General features: G+C 35.7%; 2 protein-coding genes across 6 annotated transcripts; one reads left to right on the top strand and one right to left on the bottom strand.

Annotated features, from left to right (window-relative positions):
- Nucleotides 1-1,532: 1,532 nt before the first annotated feature.
- On the top strand, nt 1,533-12,129 carry LOC121234360. The gene is given in 14 exon segments (XM_041130273.1): nt 1,533-1,970; nt 2,611-2,746; nt 3,260-3,399; nt 4,069-4,270; nt 5,124-5,362; nt 6,065-6,176; nt 6,368-6,512; nt 6,785-6,927; nt 8,457-8,623; nt 8,905-9,213; nt 9,306-9,361; nt 9,808-10,022; nt 10,640-11,260; nt 11,263-12,129. Coding segments are annotated over 14 exon segments (3,198 nt in total). The 5' UTR covers nt 1,533-1,736; the 3' UTR covers nt 11,742-12,129.
- A 308-nt stretch (nt 12,130-12,437) lies between these two features.
- LOC121235866 (diphthine methyltransferase homolog) lies at nt 12,438-14,668 on the bottom strand. 5 transcript variants are annotated; one of them, XM_041132298.1, is made up of 3 exons: nt 14,559-14,668; nt 13,772-14,095; nt 12,438-13,301 (listed from the first exon to the last, which is right to left on the bottom strand). In XM_041132298.1, the coding sequence occupies exons 2-3, from the start codon at nt 14,091-14,093 to the stop codon at nt 12,586-12,588; spliced, it is 1,038 nt and encodes a 345-aa protein (XP_040988232.1). In that variant the 5' UTR covers nt 14,094-14,095; nt 14,559-14,668; the 3' UTR covers nt 12,438-12,585. The 5 variants fall into 5 exon arrangements, with proteins under 5 accessions (XP_040988232.1, XP_040988229.1, XP_040988233.1 ...); XM_041132295.1 differs by having other exon boundaries at nt 13,772-14,448; nt 14,559-14,641; XM_041132299.1 differs by having other exon boundaries at nt 14,521-14,627.
- Between the last annotated feature and the right edge of the window lie 3,324 nt (nt 14,669-17,992).

Raw genomic sequence — 17,992 nt, 5'->3', positions numbered from 1 at the left:
CATTACGATTTTTTCATATTTTCATACAAAAGAAAATAAATAATTCAACATTTTCAAATCTCAAAATAAAAATAATATTAAAAAAAATATTCTAATAATATTTTATTCAATTTTTAACTTTAATTTCAATTCATCTCATCTACAAAAACAAATAAAAGGCCAGATGGCTTCTAACTTTACGACATAACCCTTTCAATCTCTATACCGTGGTAGCTTCGAAGTTCCAACCTCGTTTGGACAAAGTAATAGAATATATGACTCCAGGAGACAATAACTTTTATCTCAGAACTACACAATTCCGCATAGGATTTTCTCTCCCTAAACACGAATGAAGGATTTTTTAAATAATGTAAGAAGTGGCAAAAATAGTGTATAATAATGTTTATATAGGTATGATTCAAATCAAACTTAAGACAAGACTAAAATTCTCTAGGAATATGAAATCGTGCACATTGCTTGAGCCAAAGGCCTATTTCAAGCCACACAAACTGTTCTGTAGCAGTTGCTCGACCGTGAATATTGAAGGTGTGTAGCGAGTTCCATATTTCTGTATTTCTTATATAATTTTCAATTAGAATCTACCCAATTAAACTAATTTTACACTAAATATGACGACAAAATCATTTTTTACCTCAATGATATCGGAAACGGAACATGGTTCTGCTATCATTGATGTGTCCATGCACGTGGAAGCCTTTTTTTTTTTTTTAAAAAAAATATTCTAACAACAAAATGATTAGACAAAAATAATTTCGATATGACTTTATGCGATTTGTTAAATTATAAAATAATTTTTATTGTAAAATAAATTTGATAAATCTCATAAAATCATGTCAATTTATAATTTTTTTTTTTTATCAGTAAAAAATGAGAATTGTTAAGTACTGAGGTACAATCTCAAGGCTTTATCATTTATTTTGTGTGGACCAGAAAGTGCAGGGCTTAATTGTTACCTATTATGACGTGGTGGGGAGAAGAAATTCATCTCCTGCTCTTTATGCTTAAGGTTTTGATTGGGTTGCTTGAGATCATACCTTTTGAAAATTTTCTAATGCAAGTCCTTGAATCTACCTTTTTAAATTACGTATCTCGAAAAAGAATCAGAAAAAACAACTGACCATTTACATGTTATCGTGAAGTGAACTAAAAAGATAGCATACTTTTTCTAGAGCACAGAACTTTGGCATACAGCGTGGAGATAATATGAACTTTTTCAAAAATTTAACATTTTTAAAGAAATTATAGGACTTAGTAATTGGTTTTATATTTTATTCGGGGCATGTCTGAGCGTTCATCAGCTAAATGACAGAAAAGAATGTTTTAAAACGGTTAATGGGAGTATTAAACTGGATAATGGATATGGCTTTGAGCCCCTTCCAGTAATTGCTATTGGCCAAAACACCAATGATGCTTCTTTCTTGTCTTTCTTTTGCCATTCTATAGGACACTGGTAAGTGCTAAATGCTAAATGCTAATCTCTCTCTCTCTCTCTCTCTCTCTCTCTCTCTTATCTAGGCGTGACAGCGCCTGTCTTGCACTATAAATCTTATGTGCACTATCCTTATTCCTTAACGTTCTTCTACCACTAAACAGTCCAAAAACTCATCTTCTGTCACTCTATTGTTCCTGGCTCCTTGTATCTCCTTTTCCATACACTACGCAGTTCTTGCTGTTCGAAACTCTTTACACAAACCCCACAAATGTGCCTCTTTTATTAGACGACTCTGGCCTGTAGAATGTCTGAGACTTCCATTGGGGTTTACTCTCAAATGGGTTTGCTCAAGCTTTCATGGGTACTTTGTTGGGTTCTTTCTCTTTCGAGTTTCAGAGTCCTCTGTGATAACACAGAAATTACTGTGAAGTTCTTGAAGGCTCCCCATCCATTCTCACATATCAACTCAGCCACGTTTGTCTTTGAAGTTTTCGTGGATGGGAATAGCAGTTGCACATATTGTACCGTCAGTTGTAAGGTATATTGAAGTCCTAGTATTGCTCTCTCTGAGCTACTTCTTTCTGGCTTTTGTGTTTGGGTGCGCTCACATACATGAGTTTGGTTCGGTGATTTATGATTCTTTTCTTTTCCACCGAGTAATATGTTTCATGGTTCTAAAGTAATGTAAGAAGGCGGTTGATTTTAGACATGTTGTGCTTGTTACCATGAACTTGCTCAGGGACTCTCTTACAACTCTCTCTCCTTCACTAGCTTTAAGTAACTATCACCCTCTTTCACGCTCTTCCAACGTAATGCGGTTGATTTTTTAGATTACCACGGAAGGCTATTTGAATTTCAATTCCATCTTTGTTATTTATTATTATCGTTCTTGTTATTTATTATTATTCAGATTATCCATCTTTCTAATGGACATTTGCAACTCTACTTGCTATTTGGTCATAATATTCTTGTGCCAAGCTAAGCAACTGGAACAAGTTGTTACTTAGTGTGTGTGCACGCTTGCGGAGTGTTTTTCTATTCATCTCAATGGTAAATGGGCAATGGATTATGCAGATGTTTTGTCAGGGTCTCATTTATAGAATTGACTTTGGATTTCTCTTGATGTCTACTTGCCTTTTTTGTCCAAATATTATAGGTTAATAAACGTTTTGATGCAGCTGGATAATGGCATTGCTTCAGATTGTAGAGCTAGGAGGGTTTCATATGCAGGCTTGCAGGATGGAAATCATACATTTGAAGCTTGTACCGACGGTTCTAGAGGAGTTGGCTGTGTTAACTATAACTGGACTGTTGGTTAAGAACCTTCCCTTCATCCTTTTTCTAATTGCTTTTACTTTTCTTCAGATTACCTTTCAACTTTAACTCACTGCTTCTTGCGTGAAAGTCCTCGACATCAGCTCAATTATGTCCTTGTGGAAATGAATTACTGTGATATATTTTCCCTCCGTGTGCTGACTGGTTCAACATGACAAATCGACTTCCACAAGTTTTATAAACAAAAGTCAGCTTCTTTTTGTGTCTCCCTTTGCCCTCAATTTTTATGGGAACTTTTTTTTCCTGAAAATGGGGTCTACAAGACTGATGTACTCACTTTTTTATCAAATCAAAATTCCATTTACAAAGATAATGAACATTGCTGTTCTTGGTTCTATGATTCACACACCCTGTTCTTTTACATATTATGAACCCTTCAGAAATCAAACAGATTCTATTGTTTGAACATACAAATATACATTTTCTAGCCCTTATGTTGACTTATATCTTCTCTGTCCCTCAGCTGATGTACATTATGCCTCAATTCTGCAGATACAGTCCCACCTACAGCGTATATCGCAGCCTTAAAGCCTTTCACAAATGCTCTCAACATTTCTGTAAACATAAATTTCAGCGAACCCTGTACTGGTGATGGAGGAGGTTTTAAATGTTCATCCACAAATGCCTGCAACGTGAGTAGGTGGCTAACAGAAGCATGAGAAGTCTTCAAATAAATTTTCTTCTCTTCTGATTTTCATTTGTTATTAGAATAATTTAGAGTAGTAGTTGTGGTTTACTTCATCTAAACCTTTCTATTATCAAAGTATGTCTTTCATTGATTTAAGTGATAAAATCAAGTTCCCTCTGATTCAATGGAGTCCAAGCGACACAAACATTAATGTTGGGTTACTCTCTCACCAATGATGTATCATCACATACTTTTACTGAAAAAACAAATTCCTTCACATAATTTCTTAAAGGAATCCTTTATAATAATATTGCTTAAAATTTGTTGTGAACACCTATCAATTTATGATACATGATTAAGTCATTCTTCTTGTATTTGAAGCCTGTACACCACACACCATCCACATGGCATAATTTAATTTGTAAATTTGAATCTTCCAAATCAAATTATGCCACGTGGATGGTGTGTGGTATAAAGGTCTTCAAATAGAATTATTCTTTTGAATTACTGACAAATATCTTGATTTTTCTCTAATGGATCAGTCCAGTGTTAATTGGAGTACATGGGTAAATTGACATCATAATTTAGGTTTTGTGACGACTAGTAATGCTTTTTTCACTGAATGATAAACCAAACTCTAATAGATTTGTCATTCTTGTAAATATCTTTACAGCTTCTGGTTTATGGTGCTGGCCAAGTTATACCGTCCTCGCTCATCATTTTGCAGCCAAACCTCAAATATTCTGTTGTTGTGGGTTTATCATCTGCTATTCAGTATGGGCGAGTGACATTGGTAATGGATAAGAAGTTTTGTACTGACAGTGCTGGGAATAAATTTACAAGAACAGAAAATTCAAGTGCCTATGTGCGTTTTGGTAAGCCTAGTGTTCCTTCCACAGGTTGTTATATGCTATACAGTATGTGTCTCAATTTTCACAATGTAACTAAAGCTTTTTCTTATGTCTATTTAAAGTCATTCCTACATTGACCTAATCAATAACTCTCTCTTTACTTATTGGCGAATTTTCTCTTGGTAAAATGAAGGGAATATCACACTTTACCCACTAAACTACCCCCATACTACTGCATTTTCCATTTACCCCCCCGCTCCCCCACCAAGAAAAAAAAAAAACAGAAGTTACAAGGTATATTGCTTTGAAAATAGGCCTGCAAGGTGTGTCAAATGCCATGAAATATTTGAGTGTCTTCTCTAACACCAATTGGTTTTAGATTGATTGGTAAGTTACGGTCCAACAAGATGGACGGAAAATAAGTGACATGTAATAACCTCAACGGTTGGCTCTTAAGGGGGAGAAATTACCAATGGAGTAGTAGTTTGGGTAGTAAAGTGACAACTTTTGGTAGTTTGGTGTTCATCTTGCATAAGAAAAGAAGTTTCAGGGGTGAAGTGTAATTTTCCTTCAAATGAGTGGTCTAGACTGCTAACACAAGTAAACAATATATGGCATACGCACAAAACATGGCTCTTTTGCATTTCAGAGTCAAATCTTTGCAGATTTTTTATGTTCTTCAAAAAAGTTGGGCTCTTTTATATAGGTTTCTCTCAGTGTTCGACAGAAAATGTATATTCCAAAACTTGATTCTTTTTTTTCTTTCTTTTTTTCTGGGGCTGCACTTAGATTTTGCATCTTCATGGATTTTCTCATATATTTTGTAAAGGTAGAATAGTTTTACTTGCTCTGCTCATTTGGTGGTTTGATTCTACAGATAGAAGAAGTGTTTTTCTCAACATGAGGACTCACATGCCAGAAACCCTACTTCAACTTAATGGCAAAACTAGACTGGTGCAGGCAACTAACCAGTCTAATAAACTTCGGGTGTATTTGTATTTTTCAGAACCTGTTCTCAACTCATCTGCAGAAATTCTAAATTCTCTCCATACAAGTCAGGGCACGCTTCTTCCTGTTAATGGGAAAAGCCTCGGGAAGCGCAGATTTCGCTTTCTGTTCAGCTGGCTCATGCAATCTATTTCTTTTATTTATTGTTTTTTCAGCCGTGAAAATAGAAATTGGTTCATACTTTTAGAGCCTGTTTAGGTGTCATATGAATTTGGGTAATGAAAGAGACAACTTTTTAAATTTTTTAACAGGTAAAATAAGATTTTATTGATCAAGTAAATAGGCAAACTTTGTTTTAAATTGAGGGTATTTTTGTAAAAAAATTATACTCTCATAACTCCATTTTAAGAAAATGCCGTCCATTTAAAATAAGGTTGTAAAAAAACAAAAGAGTTGTGGCTTTATCATTTTTCTATGAAGTTAGAAGCTTCATTTATATTTGTGCTATATTATTTATTAAAAAAATTATAATCTGTGCTATATGTGTGATGCATAACCTCATCATTTTGAATTCGGGGACATTAGAAAAGGTAGGAGCCATTCATTGCAATAGAGTAGTCAACCATTTCCAAAAGTTCCTAAAATGCTCAGACTTCAGGCTTCTTATTTTGATGGTTTTCATATCTTGAACTTCCCATTCATACTGTTGAGTTTGTTGATTGGAAACAATATGAAATGCAAATGAAGCCCATCAAGTTCCATGCACCAACCAAAAAGGCCCTAATGTTCTTGAATTGGATGTTATATATCTAAGTGCCTATTTTTGTTTCCTATGTTTTCATGGTCATCATTTGCACTCTATCCTTGCAGGTTGCAAATATATCTGGCATTGCTATAGTTACACTGAGCATTGATTCAAACTTGATAGTAAGTAGACAGAGGACTCCAGTCTCTACTATTGCACCAGTAACTTTCCTGTATGGTACGTTCTACAGTAGTTTACAATTCTAAGATAAGATATTTCCCTGTTTATGAAATTAAATATAATTATATAAGAACTTTTGAGGGCAAAGTTATTTTTATGATTCTATGCAATCAATATTGCTTTACTTGTGGATTTCAATGTTTATGAGATTGGATTGTTTCCTCCTGACATATAAATGTAACCTTCAGATTCTCAGAGGCCAGCTGTGAGGTTGAGTAGCATATTTCATATGAGGACAAAGGAACACAGCATTCCACTTCTGATAAAGTTTATGAAGCCTGTATTTGGCTTCAACTCTTCTAATATCTTGATAATGGGAGGGCATTTGTGGAGGCAAGTCATTCCTCATTACCTGAGTGTCTTTATCCATGTACATTAACTTATAAATTGGCATATACATATGCATGTAAATATTGTATGCTTGTGCCGTGCAAATGAGAAACCCCATGCTAATGATGAGAATGACCTCTTTGCTCCATTTTCTTTATTGTTGAGAGGAATCAATATTTCAATTAGCAATGCCAATGCATTTGTTCCTAACATTTTTTCATGTTAATCCCTTCCCAATAATAGTTATTCCCATTTTAATTGTTACCAATTTTCAGCTTTCATGAAATAAGTAGAGCCATATATGCAGTAGAGATACGAGCAGACCATGATATTGTTTCTGTTAATGTTCCCGAGAACGTAACTGGGGATGTTGCTGGAAACAGGAATATAGCTTCCAATGTTCTACAAGTAAGGCACTGTAAGGATTCTTACTCTTTTCTCTTTGTATCAATTTAATTGTTCTATATTCCACAAATTACAGCTATGTGGAAGATGATTCCTATTTGTATTTTATGGTGCATATTGAAGGAACGAAATGATAGGAATTTTGAAGATAGGCAGTGCTCATTAGAGGAGATTAGATTGTTCTTTGTTAATACCTTATTCCTATGGGCTAAAGCTGTTGATTTCAATGGCCTAGATTTTCATGATTTTCTTGTTTATATCTCTTCCTCTTAACTAGTTGTTACCTCTTTTACACTCCTTGTGTGCTTGAGCTATGCATATTCTTATTAACATAATCTTTTTTCATTTGTAATTCTTCGAGGCTGACCTTCTATTAATAACTTTGGAAATCCCATATTATTAAAATTAAAATGCTAAATAAATAAATAAAATCTTATTTGCTATTGCTATAAGGGCTGCTCGCCTTTGCTTGGCTTCGCTATCGCTGAAAAAGTCTTTCTCTTCCCGTCCGGATCATATTCCAGTGCATCCACAGAAAAGGAAATCACAATGCATCTTGCTCAGCAGGCATAGCTTGGAGTGGGAGTGTAGCGTGTAAAGAAAGTGGCCGCCAAAGAGGAAGTGAAACTGGCCTATTAAGCTCAGCTAAGCTAATATGCACCGGAGAAAGCTGCCAGAGGTTGTTCTTGTGCAATGACTCTTCCACCATGGCCTCCATCCATCTACTCCTCCCAGGACTATTAATTGCCTCCTGAAACCAAGCCAGTGTAGCTAGATTTGATTTGGCTGGTCTGTATTTCTTTCATGGTGGTATCATCCCTAGATCAATCAATGTAACAGCAATTATTCTGAAAAAGGAATCTCCAGCCACCTTTTTCAGATTTCAGGCCAATCAGTCTTTGTAACTTTAGTTACAAGGTGATCTCGAAGCCTGATCCCGATGTTAAGTGTGGCCAATAGGTCCCCTTACTTGTTTAGTTGGGAGCAAAGAATACCCAGGGAATAAAGTAAATCAATCTCTTTATGTAGCCCCCCGGGATTTAGACACAAACGACATTACCTATGAGTTTGAACTTCGCACCCTTAACTTCAATCCACTTAGATCTTGGGCGAGCCCTAATAGAGAGGCTTTCTCATTCAGCTACCTTAGCCAGAAAGTAGAGTTGGCAGAGTATATTCCATGCCAGGGAACTTTGCTTGTGGACTAGGGTGAATATTGCAAACCAGCGGATCTGGTGGTTGACAATCCTTCGGACTAGGTAAAGGTTGTCATGGCACCTGTAGTAAGACAAAGGACTTATCACAATACCCATGGACCAATTTACGATTTAAAAAAAAAAAAAAAAACATCTGTGCTATGACATCCAAGTTCTAGAGGACACTTACTTTTTTTGCTAAGCAGTAATAATTTCATTAGAAAATGCAAAGGCGCAGTCCAAGTAACACGAGATGTGTATAAGAAAGTCATCTAGCTAGAAATATTCCTTTTCCTTTGATTTTTTGGGGCTATTTACTGACGTAAGGTACTGTATATGTACGCAGATTCTGTACCTAAAATATCTTCCGTGATTTCTGAGCTTGCAACTGCTTCATTTTTTGTGACAACTTTTGCTGCTGGGATGCAAACAGTTTCAATTGCAAGTCTGCACTCCATTGGGGCACTTTCAAGACCATCATCATCTTTTTCTGATCCCACGAGGAATCTTTTTGTATGATACCTAAATTTTTTTTACTTATTCTGAATAAGATTTTGTCAACGAGGGGTTTATTCTATTGTTGGCATAGAAAGGAGAAGAAAGAATAGAAATGAGAGAAATACAAAACAAAACAAAAAGAAAATACCTGGAAAAAATTCCTCTGATGATTATGCATTTAGATTGGTTTTAATCTACTATCATTCTATATTATCTGATAGTAACTTACCAAAATTTATGGAATATGCCATATCATTGTATAACTAATTAGCATTTTCCTTTTCTCTTTCATTCAGAGAATTGTTTGCCATATTCAGGTGTTTGCCTTGTCTAGATGGTTGGCAGTGAAATTGCCAATTGAATATTACGAATTTGCAGTGGGTTTACAATGGAGCATTCCCTACTTCAGTCTTCCTTGGGAAACAGGGCACACTCAACCGGTCATAGTGGGTGCACATCCCCCTGCCAACTCAAGTTCCTACAAGACTGAGTTTTATGATTCAAAAACTTTGCAGAATGTGCAACTAAAAGAAGAGAATTTGAGTAGGGTTACTTCAGTATACGGCTTGCCTCTAACTCCCATGGAATACCGATCATATTTTGAGGTCTTAACCTGTACTTTTTTCATGACTTGCTTTTGACTCCTATAATTTGATGATGATTAAGTTTTGTGATAGAATGCATTGTATACCTGCAGAGCCAAAATACTGAACCTGAAGCTGAATATATTTTGGATTCACATATTTTAAATGGGTAAGTTATGAGAGCTCTTGTTTTCTATCTATTTTATGAACTTGCATATGGATTTTAGAAGCATAAAACATATGTTGAAAATATTCAGTATAGAGTTGTTAAATAAAGGAGAAAAATCAACAGTGACAAAGGAATTTATCATCAAAATGGGATTCTATTTCCTTCTAAATGTTGAACAGAAAAATCGAAGAATTCTGGGCATGTACCATTTGGAACTTGTGCACTTATTTGTAAAGTTTTCTGTAGGTGCTGTGGAAAATTAAGGCTGTTGATGTTTCCATTATTGCAAATTATTGATCAAAGCAAAAGGAAAAACTTGATACTTAATGCCATACTACTCATTTTGTTTTAATGTATTTATGTTGGTTTGGAATCCTTAAGGTTAAACTCCTAAAGACATTCATATAGTTACTTATGAATATCTTACTAGATTTTCTCTTTTGTAGGTGGAGGGATTTTAGTAGAAGCATGTTCTGGTTAGCCATAATTGGTGGCAGTTTGATACTGCTGCATGCTTTACTCCTTGTTGTCCTAAAATTCAGGAAAAAAAATCCTGAGAAGCAGAGGAGTTATGGAGCACTAGCACTGCCGCGATTTGAAACATTCCTTATAATTCTTGCACTACCTTGTATTTGCAAGGCCGCTGTTGCTTTAATTAGAGGTAACTTGAATTTTTGTTTTCTTTCCCACATATGAATCCTTATCTATACATTTATCAACCAAAAAACTGAGCTTCCAAAGATGATTATGCTGCTTGGTCTACAGTGCAAATACCCATATTAGCATCTTTTAGACTCTTTTCATATACTTGAATTCCTTGGTCTGAGAATTGACTACCCTTGTATTATGCAAGAGAACTAGCCAATTTGTTTATTAGGTCATCTTTTCCACCCTACTTTCCAAATATGTGATGGAAATTGTGAATTATGTTCCTTTGTTGTACATGCAAGTCTTGTGGACTTAAATCATTAGTATATTGGTTAGCACTAGATATGTTTTATAGTCAAATTTCCTCGCATCTTAAGAATTTCTGTGTGGATGAAATTTCATATCATTTTGCACAACTTATATCACTTCTCTGTGTATGACTTGCAGCCATCATAGCATGGTTATGTGACTGCTTCATAGCAGAGTAACACTAGTGTGTATCTGAAGCAAGACTAAAATTTGTTGCATGTTACATGCTCTGTTATCAGTGTTTTCGTGCTAGAATATTTAGGGAACTTTAATTACCAAACTAACGTGACTTTTAATCTTGTCCCACTTTTGTGGAATAAGGAGGAACGGCATCAGGGATCATAGTTGGCATACTGCTCTTTGGTGCTGTGTCTTCCCTACTGCTGGCCTTGCTTTTATTCCTCTCCATAGGTATCACATTTGGGAAGCTACTTCACTACAAGGAAGTTCATCAAGAATGCCAGAGATATCATTGGTATCAAGAGATAGTCCGAGTAAGTTTGGGTCCAGGTAAAAGAGGCCAGTGGACATGGAAAAACAAACTTAATTCTGATTACTTAATCAGGTTTGGCCCTCTATTCGAAGATTTAAGAGGTCCCCCAAAATACATGCTCTCGCAGATTTCTGAGGGCAATCCATGGAGGCACGGCGATCGAATCATTGCCTCTGATGATGAAATTGAAGATGCAGAAGCGCCTTTTATCCAGAAGCTGTTTGGGATTCTGAGAATATACTACACTCTACTTGAGTCCATGAGACGAGTTTCACTAGGGATTATGGCTGGTGCCTATCAGGAGAACTGGTCTTCTAAGACTCCAACAATAACCTTATTGTGCATCACCTCTTTCCAACTCTTCTTCCTTGTTCTCAAGAAGCCATTTATTAAGAAAAAGGTTCAGTTGGTTGAGATCATCTCAGTTTCCAGTGAAGTAGGTTTATTTGCTATTTTTTGGTTCTTTTGGAGAAGGAATTTTCAGGCATGGATGAAACCTTAGTTGGGGTCTTCATGCTAATACTTTTCCTAGTTGGATATATACCACAAATGATGAACGAATGGTATGCTTTATACAGACAGACAAAGCGGCTCGACACTGCTGGGAACTTCTTCTTAAAGGGTATGAAAATAACCTTGATTGGATTTCTCCTGCTGCTCATTCCACAGAAGTTGATCAAAAAGCTGGAAAGCAGGTTCCCGGTGACTCTCCATCAGGACGGAGAAACTGGGGTCACCGGTTCTTCAGTTGAAAGTTCCAGGAATGCTGGGAGTAGGAGTTCAGGCACAACAGATAAATCATGGTCAAACCAACTAAAAGAACTGGCAAAGGCTAGCTTTAGTAAGGAAGAAAAGGGAGCCCCGATCGATCCCTCAACCAGTCGTACAAGATGGACTGGGTTTTGGGGAACTAGAAGTAGTTGGAGCTAATCTATAAACTCATCTACTTATATCTCTCGTCAAAAGTTCCAAGAGAGCTGTACAAAATATTTTGAAGCCAATTTTGCATCCAAGTAAAAGTAAAACTCATTCACAGATAAAAAGTACCGATTGTTTCTTATTTATATTCCCACAGGCTACAGCAGATGTGGAGCTGGCTCTACTGCTCTTTTACTGCCTTTTGAACTGGTAATGGAAAATGGGTGCTTGATTGTTTAGAATTTGGGTCATGTGCTTGTAAGCCAATTTGTTTCCTTAATTGGCAAGCTGTACCCCATTTGTTGGGTTCCTAAGCACAAAATTTTGGCTGCTTTTGAGTAGCCATATAAGCTAATTATTTCCTTTATGCATGAAAGTTTATATTATTGAATTTTAAGTATGCAAAGGCTCTCGTTCTATGACTATCTATAAAATATGGCTCGGAACCATGCTTAGTTTGACTAAAGCTTGTTTGGATTCAAAGATAAGATGAAATAATTTCATATGAAAGTTAAAAGTTGAATAAAATATTGTTAGAATATTATTTTTTAATATTATTATTGAATTAAAATTTGAAAAAGTTGAATTCTTTATTATATTTGGTATGAAAATTTGGTAAAGTTGTAATGATGAAATGAGATGAAACATTCTTTGAATCCAATCGAGCTGTTAGTAAGTTAATATAGTGCATTTTCAGTTGTACGTGCCATGTGCAAAGCATTAACTTAGATATAATTTTGGAGAAAAACTATTGCTTACAATTCTTTCAAACTATCCTTACGGTGCCTGTTGTATTTTCACAAGTAGTTCAACATAATTAGAAAAGTAAATAGGGGTCCAACAAGTTCAACATAAATCATGTTGTGAAATCATTTTGTGGCATCCATATCCGAAGAAGCTTGTCATAAAATGAGCAAGTAGCCACCATGGTACTCCTATTTTTGCCATCCTGGACAGATTCCCTTCTCTGCCAATCTGCTCCGTATGCGAGTGAACCATGCTTACTATAAGTTTCAATTACTTTGGCTTTATCCCCTTCAATCTTAACAACTGCAAACCCATTGTGCATGCAAGCTGCCAAGACAATTCCCGGTACAATGGGATGAGGCTTGATTTTCCAGACACCTCCCCCTAAACATATTGAAGTTTCATTTACAGGTTTTGAGATTGATCTGACATCCCATACCCTCAAATACTCATCGTAGCAACCAGTGAATAGGGTATTAGGGTCACTAGGGCTCTTCACTATGCAACAAATACCCATCTTGTGAACCTTGGTATTCTGAAATGCCAACTTAGGACTATCCCGCAAATCCCAGCAACTGAATTTGCAGTCATCCGAACCAGTGTATACCAGTTGGGGTTGGTGGATATCAAAGGAAGTTGCCCAAAGCTCAAAATCATGTGCCTTCCATTCTTCTCGTATTTCTATTTGGGACTCTGATAAGGAAACTATTGAGGCAGATCCATCAGAAAGCCCAACTGAGATTGATGTGGCCGACGGGTTCCAATCAAGGCAAAGGCACATGGAGGAACTGATTTTTTCTCCATTTTTCTCTTTCAAGAAACTCCCTGCATCAACATTTAAAATAAGACTAGGTACAAATGTAAACACATAGGACAGGTAGAATTTCAGTAAAACTTATACTAATCCACTAGTTTCAATTGAAACAAAAGCTGAAGCGTTTTCATAAACACCACTTTTAAGTTATTATAAAGTAAAAAAATTATCAAAAAATAAAAGTATGAGAGAAAGAGAGAGAGACCAACTTAGACTCGGTTTGGATTGAGAGTTAGTCCCAACTCATCTCATCTCATCATTACAATTTTTATAAATTCTCGCATCTCAACTCACTATCCAAACCTATCTTAATGGCTTTCATTATTAAAAAAATTTCAACATTTTGAATTTTCTTTTTTTTTTCTGTTCGTTTTCCTTTCCATTTCTTCACGCTTTTAGTTACAAGTACTTATTCCTTTCCTCACCGCTTTCTGACAAACAAAGGTATCACTGAATTATGTTATACAAGTACAAAGCACACCTTCTATTCCATCTGAACGTCTCTCAAGATTGTAAGTTCTCAAACAACCATCAGCATCTGCTTGAGCTAGCATAACACCCACGTTTCCCCCAACGGGGCTCCACTTCATATCAAATATGCCTGCTGTTCCCACGCGATGGAACAAATCAAGGCAACCCATGTTAGCATCTGCATTGAAGAGTGATATGCTCCCGGATCGACTGGGCAAATCACCCTCTTGTAGCGTGTATGTTGAAGCGGCCAGAACATCATGGTAAGCATCGTGCGGACAAAACTCCACACAATCAGCATTTCCATCTAGATAGCAATGTGCCACTTCCATACCTAAATTTAGGACAAAGAGATCCTTAACAATAATATCCCGGAAAAGGAAAACAAATTTTTTTATATAGATATACACAGATAGACATTTCATCGAGCAGCTTATGGACCAAATGCAAGGAGTTAACAAGTAGAGACAATGAGGTTTGGCAGGAAAAACATAAATCTTAATCAATACGATAAGCATGGATGTTTACAGAGATCTTATGCTAAGAGAGAGATCAAAAGATAGATTTGTGACCGTTATGTTGGTTGGAGATAGGAAGTTATTCCGGACCGGAGTTGAGTTGTGTCAAAGGAACTTCCTGTGTTTCGTATATCAGTTTCTGCTACATACAGGCATAGCATGCGGAGCCCTGTGCACAACGTTGACGTGGTGTTTATTAAAAAGAATAAGAAACAAGCAAACGGAGAAGAAGCGCAGTGACCTTCGTTCAGCTCTCTTCGTCTCTCACATTACTCTCACCTCTCTTCCTCGACCTATGGTTCTTTCCCAAACAGACCTATATTTCTAGTCATTTTGGGGGAAAAAAAATAAAGCACCTTTCTCCGTCTGATGTGCTTGACATAGTGCCGATTGAGAGCATTCTTAGGGCAGGTTTGGAGTATGGGATGAGACACAAAATTTTCATTTCATCTCATCTTATCATTACACATTTTTCAAATCCTCATATAAAATATAATAAACAATTTAATTTTTTCAAATCTCAATTCACATTTTTTAAATCCCAATACAATAATAATATTAAAACATAATATTTTAAACTCTCAAACAAAACACAAAATTCTTATCTCACCCCCCAAACCTGCGAGGCATCATCGATATTAGCTAAAATTAAATGACATTTTTTATAAATATAAGAGAAATTTAATTTTTAGTTATTTTATTCATATAAGTTTTTACATTGAAATAACTATTTTTTTATTATATAACAATAAAATAATATAATATGAATTTGACTTTGACTATTCACATCAAATCTCTATATTAGATTATCCATTTAATTATTATATAGTAATAAGTAATTAATAATTTCAAAAATATTTAATTTTTTAATTATTAATTTATTTTATTTTATCATATTTTATTATTCATAATATTATATATTAATTACTAATCATATTCTAATTAAATTATGGATTAAAAAAATTATATTTGGTCAATTTTCATTTAATGTTATTACCACAAACGTCTAATTAAACTTACCTAAAATTCTATATAAATGTCATAATTACAATCAATCCAATATTTTATGAGTGCTACCCGCCCCTACGGTGGGGGCAGCCCCCACCCCGCCCCTGCATGGGCAGGGGGCGAATTTCTTCCCCGTCTCCCTCTCCCAGAGTGTGGGGGCGAGGGACCCCGTCTAGGATAACGAGGTGGGAGGGTCATCCGTCCACCCCCTACTAGGCCAAAGGCCCAGAAACTGATGAAATGGGCCTAAAATGGGCCAGAAACAACTTCTGTGCCATTTTGGACCCATAAAAATAGAAGTTTTTTTTTTAAAAAAAAAAAGTTAAAAAAAGAAAAAAAGGTACATAAATAAAAATAATATACATATAACACAAATTTATATAATTAAGACTCTAATGAAGTACTACTATAGACTACAAGTCTACTACCTAATAAACTAATAAATAATAATAATAATTAAGCTATTACAAATTTATAAAAATAAAATTGAAAGTTTAAACAATTACAAAATTACAAAGGAAAAAGTGTCCAAGGGACATTGTATCAACATTACAAAATTACAAATCAAATACATAATACGTACAACTGATTCAAATTTCAATATTCTAAGAAATTAAGAATCTAAAAATAGAGCCGAATTGTTTGAGTCTTTGACTATGACATTTGGGGCGGCCGGATGGGTAGTCTTTTGAAGCTTGAGCACATATTCATATTGCAGTGGATGTAGACATCGTCTGAGTGTCTCATGTGTTGCTACAACAATCAATACTAAAATTAATACTGATGAAATCGAAATGAATATAAATAAATCAAAATAATAAAATAAAAATAACAATTATCGGATGGTTCAGATCCAGACTGATCACCACCCTCTTCATTGATCTCTTTAAAATCTAAAACACCTGGAACATAAATATCATTTCCCATCGTCCAACTCTGTGTGCATATCAATGCATCCACAGTTGTAGGAGACAATGAACTATAGAAATGATTCAATATACGTCCTCCGGTACTAAAGGCAAACTCCGAGGCAACGGTGCTAATAGAGATGACCAACATACAACCGGCAATCTTAGAAAGGATGGGATATTTCTTTAATGCTGCCTTCCACCATCCTAATATATCAAAATCATCATCATCTTGAATAAAATCCCCTAAAAAATAATTGTCCAACTCTGAAACCACCTCCTTAGATTGACGGACTAGTGTGGGATTATGTGCGATGGGTCTTAGTCCATACCAATCTATGCTTCTTTGTTGCCCCGGTGTCTGAAGGAGGTGTTGGGGTAGGTGTAGTAGATGCAGTACCACCCTTAATTGCATTAAACTCATCATATAATTTATAAATGGTATATCGGGCCATCTCACCAATAAGATCAGTCCATGCCTAATCATGTGCAAGTTCCAAACCATATAACATGCCTGAAATTTTCAGAAGGGGATCAAGAATAACAGTCACATATAACAAAATATTTAGTCTAGTCAAATCTCCCCAAAACTTGTCATATTTGACCCCCATGGTCAATGTCATCCCCCTCATCCTTGGATTGGAACCCCTACACATGTCGTCTAATTCTTCTTTCACCCTACATATTTGTTGACAAAATTCATGGGATGTATGGTGCAAAAAAACAGATAACTTCAATGTGACATCGTAAAAAAGTCAGAGAAAATCAACAAAAGTAGAAACTACCTCTCAATCATCATCATTAGGCTTTCGTAAACCTCTGTGCTCATCAAAGTATTTGACATATTGAATGCCTTCATCACCCAATAATTGAAATGTTACCTTATATTCTTGAGCTGCCTCCAACATCAAGAAGGTTGAGTTCCATCTAGTAGGAACATCAGTACAAAGACCATTCTTTGATGTTATACCCACAGTCTTCGCAGCAATCTTGAATTTCTCCAATCTAGAAGGAGAATACCTCACAAATTTCACAGCCAATCTAACTCGTGCAACTGAGTCATCAACATCTTTCAATCCCTCAGTCACAATTAGATTCAAGATATGTGCAGAACATCTAACATGCAAATATTCACCACCCAAGAATGTCTTATTTGCCTCTCTAAAATAATTTTTCAGATATCCCAAGGCGACATAATTAGACGAGGCATTGTCAACCGAAACTATTAAAAATCGTGCCAACCCCCACTCCTTTATTGAGGCCTCCAAGGCCTTCTCAATCGTCTCACCATTGTGATAAGTTATTTGACAAAACTTAATAATCTTTTTATAAAGAATTCAATCAGAATCAATGAAATGAACAATCAAAGACATAATTGAAATTTTGGACAGAAGTCCAAGTATCGGTAGTGAGGCAAACTATCAAACCCGCCAAATGGCCCCTCAAAACATCTTTATCTTTTCAGTACATCTTTTTAATATTTTTTGCCACAGTGTGACGAGAAGGAAGCGTAAATCCAGGTTCTAATTCTTCGACAAATTCTTGGAACCCTCTCTCATCCACAAACTGAAAAGGTAGCTCGTCAATGATAACCAAACGAGCTAACTTCCTTCTGCACTCATCAGCATTATACTTCGTATACCCCTTCAACGTTGGACCCCCACTACTCTCATCCGCCATTTTTTTTAGTCCAATTTCTAGTCTAGATTGACTCTTCGCCAATAAGGATCTTAATATTGAACTCTTCTTGCATTGTTCCTCTAGATGGACCTTTAACTGGGACGTACCATGTTTCCT

The sequence above is a fragment of the Juglans microcarpa x Juglans regia genome, chromosome 6D (assembly GCF_004785595.1).
Source record: "Juglans microcarpa x Juglans regia isolate MS1-56 chromosome 6D, Jm3101_v1.0, whole genome shotgun sequence".
In the NCBI taxonomy this organism is placed as follows: Eukaryota; Viridiplantae; Streptophyta; class Magnoliopsida; order Fagales; family Juglandaceae; genus Juglans; species Juglans microcarpa x Juglans regia.
Note: the sequence above shows the minus strand (reverse complement) of the source record. Positions and strands in the feature narration are given on the sequence as shown.

What these genes read in the sequence shown, in the direction of transcription:
- LOC121235866 (XM_041132295.1), bottom strand. Translation starts at nt 14,279, where the DNA reads ATGCTTATCGTATTGATTAAGATTTATGTTTTTCCTGCCAAACCTCAT. An exon ending in ACGTTCAGATGGAATAGAAG is followed by an intron (nt 13,302 to 13,771) that starts GTGTGCTTTGTA and finishes ATGTTGATGCAG; the next exon opens with GGAGTTTCTTGAAAGAGAAA.